Here is a 9,369-nt window from a genome sequence, read left to right on the forward strand (position 1 = left end):
GACTGCATAAATAAGGTACATCGTTCCTGTTTGATTATGATTAAAAAAAAAATATTATGTACAGTTGAACCAATACTATGTACAATAACAAAGAACAAACAGTCTTTAACAAAAAAATGTAGAGACAGTATCATATTAGAAAAGCTGAGTACACAAAATTATCGATTCTGCGATTCTCTTAAGAATATTGATTTTCTACCTGTAATTATTATAACATAGCGATTATATATATTCACATTAATCAATAAATTAACAATAGTGTGTTCCTTAGCGCATTTTTCACAAAAAAAAAACAAAATGAAGCTGTCCTAATGTAAAAGCATAATTTCTTTTTTTTTTCTCTCCCTCTCTCTCTCTCTCTTTCTCTCTCTCTCGATTTCTCTCTAACAATCTTCTGTACATAAGTATAAACATAAGTGTAAAAAAAAGATTCATTTATATTAAAAATCATCAAGGCCACCATCAGGTACTCCAGCTTTGACCTTCTTTAACACTTCATTGACAAAGTCTGTTGAATGGTTTGCTATGCGTATCTCTGTAATAATAGTAGAATATCAAAACGATATTTGGATATGATTATTTTAATATTAATAATTATCTTGTTATTTTGTACTAACTGGTAGCCAATTTGCAATATTTTTCCATTTGTCTTGTTAGTTCTTCCTGATTTTCAGGATTAGGTTCCGTTAGTTTAGCTGCTAATGTTTGTTTTGCTTGTGAGATGCCTTGGATTAATCGTCCTGTGATAAAAAAGAAAAAAAATTTTATCGTTAAAAAAAAATCATAAACATTTGATATAAATCATAATTAAATCTTTTTACTCAACTGTGCTCTTGTTCAAGACCATGTAATTTTATTTTGTTAGCTTCATGTTGCGCTTTTTTCTTAAGACGACACGCACGAGAAGCTAATTTATTTTTTTCTTTTCGTGTTTTAGGCCTCGCTGGGAAAGGAAGTTCGGAGACAGGGGTCATAACTTTAATAACGCGTGTTAGCTTATCTAATTCTTTTCCAATGCTATGAAGTTTTCTTGGATTTGGAGTAAGATCGTTGCCATCCCCTTTACGTGCCTTACCACTGTGTTTGATACCTCTTAGAGCACAATGTGGACTGAACACAGGGTCTGTAGCTTCGTTTAATACGTGAGGATCTTCCAGTCGTGATCTTGCAACTAAACGTTGACCTTTGGGACCCTTGGCTTGAACGTTATACTGCCAAAAATATCTTTCCTTTTTACTGTGTTTACCCTCCCTTCCTATGTCAGCCGAGTCGCCTAAGCTTTGGTCTTCTCCATCGCTACCACCGGTATCTGTAAAAGAAATATCGTTATATTTCTTAAAAAATTATAGAGATCAAATTTATTTTCCTTTATTTTATTTTGGTATAACACAATACGTCTTTTAATATATTTTTAAATACCATTATCGCTGCTGTAATCGTCATAATGGTCGCTGTCGTCATCACTATCTTCGTATCCTTCGTCGTGACTGAGGGGATCTAAATAACCAAGTGGATCTGGACTAAGAGCACCACCTGTGCTTAAACTACTCGTAGATCCTGCTTCAACTAAACTAAGACTGCCGGTGCTTAAAAGATGTTGTCGTGGTTCTCTGTGAGCCCAAATTTGTTCCAAACCCATGGATTGTGTCGGTGCAGACATAGAGAGCCTAGAAACCTTAGGTTTACTACCCGTAACAGATGCTGTATCAGCTGGGCTAGTTACTGGATTATTCAATGAATTTTCATTTCGTTTCATTAATAGTTCATGGAGAGCAGATGGTCCACTTGATTTTGTTACAGCAAGAGGAGAAGTAGAAGAACTTGCAGTAGAACTACCTAAAAAGTATCGGCAAATAATATTAATTAGAAAAAATAAATAACGACTGTATATTAAATTTAATGAAAAAAATAATAATCTATAAGAACCTGCAACATTGTTAGTTCCTAGACTGATAAAAATAGGAGAACTGGGACCATCCATATTATTTGTTATATTAATATCTCTGCTTAATAGAAATCCAGTAGTATTTGTATGTGCTGGTGAACTTCGGTATGCGGTACCAGTTTGTGGAAAGCTACTGGATGCAAATCCAGGTCCGCTGCTATTAAACAAAGAATTGCCAGAAGCGACATTGGATCCAATCCTTAATGGTTGAATATATTCTTCTGGCAATAATAAATCATCAAAATTTAAATCTCCTAGAAGCGTATCGTCATTAGCATTTAATTCAGCAAGTGTAGGTCCATTTATGAGGTCAGATTTGTCCACTTGAAATATATCATCATCATCCATTTTACAAGATATTTCCAATTCTGGATCCATTTGGAAGGGAGATTCAACATTTTCTGGTCTATTACTCCAAATAGAAGTTTGAAGTGGTGAAGGTGAAAATTGGTCGTAGATACCTCTGGTTCCTCTATGTCCTCCAGGTATTGGAACAGAGGCAGAAGATGGACCCATTTCTTGCGGAGGCTCATGTTTCACTATACTATCCATTGTGTTATCTTTAATATCCAATAAGAGTTCTGGATAACAAACGTCTTCCATTCGCGAAACCATAAATATTTCACTGTGTCAACATAACGTATTGTATTTATACAAATTTTTAATTCTTGAAATATGTATATATATATTTTATTATTATTTATTATTATATTTATAAATCTATATACATATATATCTATGTGTATATATATGTAAATATAATATAAACAATACATACCTATATATTACTCAAGCCTGTAGTATAGTTTATTTATATACACACAGTAGAGACAATGGATACTAGTTCTTTCACATTTGAGTTAAAAGAATTTTTAAAAAAACTCTTGATTATTCTAAACAACTCCCTCTGCAAATGTCACTTATTTAATCGATATTTTAGGGGTAGGAAAAAGAAAATGACAAAAATTTGTCGCATAACATCTATAGAGAGAAAAATAAAAAAACAAACAAACAATATTAGATAAAATTAAATTAGTATAAAAAGCGCATGTCTAACGAGACACGCGTGGTCGGGGGACGCGCGTATTAATCACTGCTTTATATGATGTCAATATTCAATCTTAGATTTAATCTAAAACACTTAATTGTCAATATTATTTAACATCGGGTATATAATAATACCGAACACTAGTTTGCACAGTCTATTAAACATTCTGGATAAATGCCTGCGTGAAAGGTTTACATACTGGACCATCTACTTTTGCGATATCCATGTACGATGACCAAGACTTTCGTCAGCAAGTATTTTCTATAACCGACAACATCGCATGTTCATCGAAAGATTATTTCCTTTTACTAATGAAATATCGATCCTTGTTGTTAATCAATCGCTAGATGATATCGAAAGATTTCAATTAAACTTCTTTTGACACCTGATACGCCGAATCACACACTTGAAGAAAGATTTTACCTTCACTTATTTCTTTAAGAAGAGACAAGGGTTTGTTATTGTTTTGCTGTGAGAATCGTGAGCTAAATATTACTGAGGTTTGCATAAATGAGAAAAGGTCACATGATATGTAAACGGATAATCGAAATATTGTTGGTCAATCCAAAGACTAACCAGCGTTTATTCTTTAGGGAATTTATCATTATTTGATATTGTTCCATGTTATTCGCCAATCAGCGAATATGAAGTTTAATTCATCTTGTGAATTCTTTTAGGTCACATTTCTTATTGGTGAAATGCAATCGATCGTATGACAAGTTGCGGTGATTTCGTAGCAAAATTCTTTTCTTTTTTTCTTTTTAGCAAGTTTATTTATGTAACACTACTTTTGACTAGTTTTTATATCGTAATATATTATTTTGATAAGTATCTGTTGTTTCTTATTCGTCGAATTTGTTATCGTCATCAATTAGCACACTGATCGATTCATTTACAAACTCATATTATTATGTAGAAAACGAATTTAATCATATTTAATCATTATTGTATTTAATTTTGATATTAATTTGCTTCGAAATTCAAAAATTGAAATTCTTATTTATGGAGATAAATCGATCTATCGACCAATCGCGTTGCAGCTATCGACCAATTATATTGAAGCTATAAACTGAAACGATCTCGCGCGGGATATTAATTTTCTGTCAGTGAAATTTTAATATAGCTAATGGTGTACCGTTGTTGAGAGTACGTTATTTGAAATTTTGAAATATAATTTTTTGCATGGTACATATTAGCATAAAAACTGAGTGTTACATAAATTATTTTTAATATTGTTATTGCAAAAAAATTGAAATATGCAACGTCGATTTACTGGTGACGACGATGGAGAAGAATTTGAGCCAAGAATTACACCTAAACCTGCTACGAAAGTTGAGGTACAAACATTTTCTTAGTGTCATTTTAAACATTTTTTAAAATTTGATTATAAATGGGTAAAACATGTCATATGTAGAATTTTGCAGTTTCATCAGTACCAGAAGTATCACTTATTTTGGATAAACCTATGGAAAATAGAAGTGCGAAACCTGTTGTCTCTGCTTCTCCTTCATTCGACAAACATGCCTCATATGCTGCTTGGAGACAACACAATTTTTCGAAGACTTCCAATCACAGAGTCGATGAGATGAATAACTCGCACAAAGTTCAACATGATTACTCCTATAATCCTGTAACTTCTGTACAAAGGAATAGTGATTCATGTGATAATAGTAATAAAATCTTAAAAAGAGATGTTCATACTCACAAAAGAGAACAGGATCATTCAAGACCACGTACACCGCATAATTATTCACTTAATACTAAGACTGCGACATCACATAATCGTAGTAAAGATTATCCAGACTATAATGAGAGGACAAGACTTCAAAATAATCCTAAACAAGATACGAATGCTTATTACGATAATCGTAATCATAACAAAAGTATACCATCATACTCTTCTACAAGTAAACAAGATTTAGTTCTTCAAAATTGTATGCAAGCGCAAGTCAATGTAAATAATACGGAAAGCCATCCGCATGCACATGATTTAACTACTCCTAATGTTTTTCCTAATAATCAATTTCCACCGATGTCGCATCCAGGATATCCATATCCATACTTTGACATGACTACGTATCCTTTTCCACCACCTTTTTATCCGATGCATCATCATAATAATACGGAAAATCAAGAAACAATTAAAAATTTATTGCAATTGGTGAATGCACAAAGTGAACAGATTCAATCTTTGCAATCACAAGTAGATAATCTTTTAAAAATGCAGAAAGAACTTTTAATGGACAAAAAGAAGTGCGTCTGTTCGTCGCAAACTGTACAGCAAAATGGATACATTCATGCAGAATCTATAGATGCTTCCAATTATCAAACGACGCAAAATCAAACAATTAAAAGGAATGCTTGTCAAAGTACCAATGTTATAGAAAGAAACATAGAAAGTAGTAAAGATATTAGAATTAGGAATCAACCAGAACTTCTTTTATCCGAACAACATGCAGAGAAAGGTGTAATGGAACAGCAAGTATCTATCGGTGTGATGACAAGTTTTGAATTTACTGTTCAAAATAATCCTATCGTAGTAGACTACGAAGATCATCAAAAGGAGGAATTACAACAAAATGACCCTGTTAACAGACAAAATAATAAACATTTACAGGAGACTTGTGAAACTCTAAAGAGAAATTGTTTCACGAGACTTCCTGTTGGACAATTAGAAAATATAGTAGAAGATTCAGAAAGTTATTTATCTTCTAGTCAACCACATAGTAGTAATTATAATATAAGTTGTTCCATGAAAGATCAACAGGATAAACGAAATTATGTAGATAATCAAAATGCACGAAGTGTTCCTATAGAAAAATTAGATAAATTTTCTCAACCGAATAAAGATGTATATCAAAATTCAAATAAATTGCCTACACAAAAGCAACAATATTCATCGATAGATGATGAAAAACAAAGAACAAAAAAGGAAGATATGCAAAGACTTACTAATAAAGATGCGACATTATCTAATTATAATTACGAGCAATGTACGACAAATGATATACTTAATAATTCAAAAAAATACACAGAAACAAAGAATGAAAACATATGTGACAAATCAGATGGTTTTGCTAAAACGCATAGGCATGTAGAAGATAGTTTGGTGCTAAATAGCGGCGATTTTAAAATAAACGTAATACCTCCCATAACGCCTGAACCGAGTATTCATGTCGACATGCAAGAATATTCTAGCGATGAGGAGAGTGATAAGATTAAACGAACATCTAAAGTTGGATGGACTTTTTATAATAAAGTTTTAGGCCAAGTTAATCAAATTTTGCAGAATTCGTCTACTGTAGATCCTTCCGATTCAAAGGATGTAAAAACAAGGCACAATGTAGAACAAGATGAAATTGAAAATCAAGCAATATTAGATAACGTTAAGGTTGCTACTTTAGAACAGTTACGAAAACTTGGTATTAGCTTAGTAGACAAACCTGAATCAATGGAAAAAATGAATACAAGAAAGTATGCATTCTTCTATGACATTTTATAGATTTACTTAACAAATAAGATATCCATTTTTATTAATGTATTCTGTTATATAATTATTATTTATGTATTTTGTACGCTATATGTTATTATATAATATTCTTTTTGTAGAGTAGAATTTGATTCATCATTTTATCCACGATTGGATTTTCAACCAAATATAACTCGTGCTACAAGTGGTATAACTGAAAGAAATACAAGTATGCACATGGAAGCATTAGCTTTAAAATATTTAAGTAACGAGCAACTTGCTGAATTAACAACACAAAAGCAGGGATCTGCATCTTTAAAACAAGTTATGTTAAGTAATATGCAAGGGACTAATTTATCATTTGCTACAATGCGTTATTTAGAAAGATATCAGTTGCTTCCAGGAAAAAATAATTTACAAATTGAAGGTAAAAGATTTATATTGTTTTCAAATATCATTATAAACATTTTAGTAATGCTGAAAAATTATGACGAAGAATAACTGAAAATAAATTTGCAGATGATAATCTGATGTGCCTGGAAGGATCCCTAAAAACGGATCTGAAAACACCAAACATTAAACATAATCCAGCAACGCAACAATATCCGTATGCGCAAGTACCTCGAAATAGTTGTCCCAGTAAAATATTAGATATATCGACATTGAAGCAAATGCCTAAGCTTTTATAAATATTTAAATGAATATAAACTTATTAAATTTGTGTTTAATAAGTGATTTCTAAATATATATTTTTATATGAACTTATGTTTCCTAACGCCTGGTGCAGAACAATTTTAATATTATTTTTATATATATGTACAAATCTATATGCATAAGTAGTAGTAATAATAATAATAATAATATTTTATATTAGAACATAATAATTATTAGGATATCAATGTTATTGAAATTAATGATCTTTATTATACGACTTAAAAAAAGAAAATGTAATAATTAAACGAATTTGAAAAGACGAATTTTTTATACTTTAACGAGAAATATATTGTTTTAAATTAATGACTTTTGGAATTAATTAGATGTGAATTTATTGTTCTTTATTTTGTAGGAAAAACAAGAGAACATCGATCGAGTGTTTTTCGATCGAGATCGAATTTAACTATTCACGCAATAGACGAACAAATTTTTATCTAGGTGTATAAAAGACAAAAATTACGAATATTCCTGATGGAAAACAAGCATGTTTCCTCGTCAGAAATACAAACGGACAGATCCTTCAGTAGCAAAACTTCTGTTAATGATTTCGATAATAGAAACGAAAGTTCAGAGGATTATGAAAATGAACAAGATCAAAAAGTTCGAGACGAACTTAATTTAACTTTGGATCTTCCAAATATAGAGACTACTGAGAATGGTGATATTGTGTATGATAATACATTTGAAAAATTATCAGCTATATTAGAACCAGATAATTTACCATCATCGAATACAAATTATGAAGAATTTGAGAATAATGAAAATGAAGAATCCAAATATATAAAGTACTTATTATGAAAGAATTTCCTTTTAAATGCTATTATATGATAAATGATTGTTGATATCTTGTTAGTTATTTCTATATTTCTATTCTCAGTCATGTTCTTCGAGAGCGTATTAATTCATTAAACGAATTGATGGTGTATTTGAGAGAGGAATTAAAAAAAGAAGCTACTCTCTGGAGAAAAGAAAGGGAAGAATTTCAAAGGTTACGAGAGCAAAGTGATATTTTAGCATTAGAAGAAGCTAATGCGGCTGCACGTGCAGCTGCATCTGCATACGCAGCCGAATCACCTCTTTCTAATGACATAGGTAATATTATTCTATAATGAATATTATTATGGTATACAAAGTCTATGGTTTTTGTAGACTGTATCGTAGATATAACATCGGAGCAAGCGTTAACAGAACTTACAATATTAGAATATGAGAAGAAGCTTGCAAAATATCAGGACGCTTTAGCATTAGCTCAAGCAGAGAAACGTTATAACATGCATCGTCAGGTGGTTGCCAAAGCTTACGAACGAAGATTGGCAGAAATCGAACAACTGTGTAATGAAGAGTTGAAAAAGATTCAACAAAATGCAAGTAATTTGCAACCGCTTAGAGAAATGATGTCGCAATGGCATACAGTTAACAGAAATCATGGGGATATGCCACAAGAATATAATTTCAACATAACGGAAAGCAAAAATAATACAGATTGTGCGATAAGAGAATATTCTAACTTCGAAGAAACAAATTTGATGCCACAGATCTTAGTGAACAGATTTAACAATGATCTTTCCAAAGGCGATGAATTTTAGCCAAATATTAATATTGTAAATCAAGTTTATAAGATGAAGTAAACACGATATTAGGATAATGACAAGCTTCTATAAGACTATCATTTTTATCATATGATTATAATAAAATTTAAAGTACTTTTAATATATATATATATATATATATATAAACAGCTTGGTCTCATTGAAAAAAATAAAGTTAAGCAACAATGGGAATGGTTAATACTTGAATAGAGGGGAGATCAGGATGTCTATGAAAGGGGTGGGTTTTGACAGGAGATATTGTAAAAAGTCTGCTTTCAACTCATAGAAGGGAAAAGTAATAACAACATATATACATATAGAAAAAAAAAGGTACACATATATATACAAAAAGACAAAGTAATAATTGTAATAATTAAAGAATACAAATAACCCAGTAGAAATAAATCATAATCGACGATCACTTATCGAACGAGCACAGTTTCATATTCGATATTGATCTCCCTTCAAAATAAATAAGCCATTAAATAATTAAACGTTACTCTCAATTGGTTCTTACGGAAAATGAGAACGTGCGTTAATACGTCTGTGGGTTTCTTGCGGTTTGCGATCGAACCACATTGATAAAATTAGTGAGTCGCGGAAC

General features: G+C 31.2%; 3 protein-coding genes across 9 annotated transcripts; 2 read left to right on the forward strand and 1 right to left on the reverse strand.

Annotated features, from left to right (window-relative positions):
- Positions 1-368: 368 nt before the first annotated feature.
- LOC122520168 lies at positions 369-9,365 on the reverse strand. 5 transcript variants are annotated; one of them, XM_043640180.1, is made up of 7 exons: positions 9,283-9,365; positions 2,724-2,852; positions 1,927-2,570; positions 1,420-1,836; positions 827-1,309; positions 618-740; positions 369-535 (listed from the first exon to the last, which is right to left on the reverse strand). In XM_043640180.1, exons 3-7 carry the CDS (start codon positions 2,558-2,560, stop codon positions 441-443), a joined length of 1,752 nt encoding a protein of 583 aa, XP_043496115.1. In that variant the 5' UTR covers positions 2,561-2,570; positions 2,724-2,852; positions 9,283-9,365; the 3' UTR covers positions 369-440. The 5 variants fall into 5 exon arrangements, with proteins under 5 accessions (XP_043496115.1, XP_043496113.1, XP_043496114.1 ...); XM_043640178.1 differs by lacking the exon at positions 9,283-9,365 and adding an exon at positions 4,481-4,556 and having other exon boundaries at positions 2,724-4,313; XM_043640179.1 differs by lacking the exon at positions 9,283-9,365 and adding an exon at positions 3,193-4,515.
- LOC122520167 lies at positions 4,239-7,205 on the forward strand. 3 transcript variants are annotated; one of them, XM_043640174.1, is made up of 4 exons: positions 4,239-4,330; positions 4,408-6,467; positions 6,603-6,889; positions 6,982-7,205. In XM_043640174.1, the coding sequence occupies exons 1-4, from the start codon at positions 4,250-4,252 to the stop codon at positions 7,149-7,151; spliced, it is 2,598 nt and encodes an 865-aa protein (XP_043496109.1). In that variant the 5' UTR covers positions 4,239-4,249; the 3' UTR covers positions 7,152-7,205. The 3 variants fall into 3 exon arrangements, with proteins under 3 accessions (XP_043496109.1, XP_043496111.1, XP_043496110.1); XM_043640175.1 differs by having other exon boundaries at positions 4,240-4,330; positions 4,418-6,467; XM_043640176.1 differs by lacking the exon at positions 6,982-7,205 and having other exon boundaries at positions 6,608-6,692.
- LOC122520171 lies at positions 7,426-9,116 on the forward strand. Its single transcript, XM_043640183.1, has 3 exons — positions 7,426-7,961; positions 8,054-8,268; positions 8,326-9,116. Exons 1-3 carry the CDS (start codon positions 7,648-7,650, stop codon positions 8,760-8,762), a joined length of 966 nt encoding a protein of 321 aa, XP_043496118.1. The 5' UTR covers positions 7,426-7,647; the 3' UTR covers positions 8,763-9,116.
- Positions 9,366-9,369: the final 4 nt, after the last annotated feature.

The sequence above is a fragment of the Polistes fuscatus genome, unplaced genomic scaffold (assembly GCF_010416935.1).
Source record: "Polistes fuscatus isolate 324 unplaced genomic scaffold, CU_Pfus_HIC Scaffold3, whole genome shotgun sequence".
NCBI classification, from domain to species: Eukaryota; Metazoa; Arthropoda; class Insecta; order Hymenoptera; family Vespidae; genus Polistes; species Polistes fuscatus.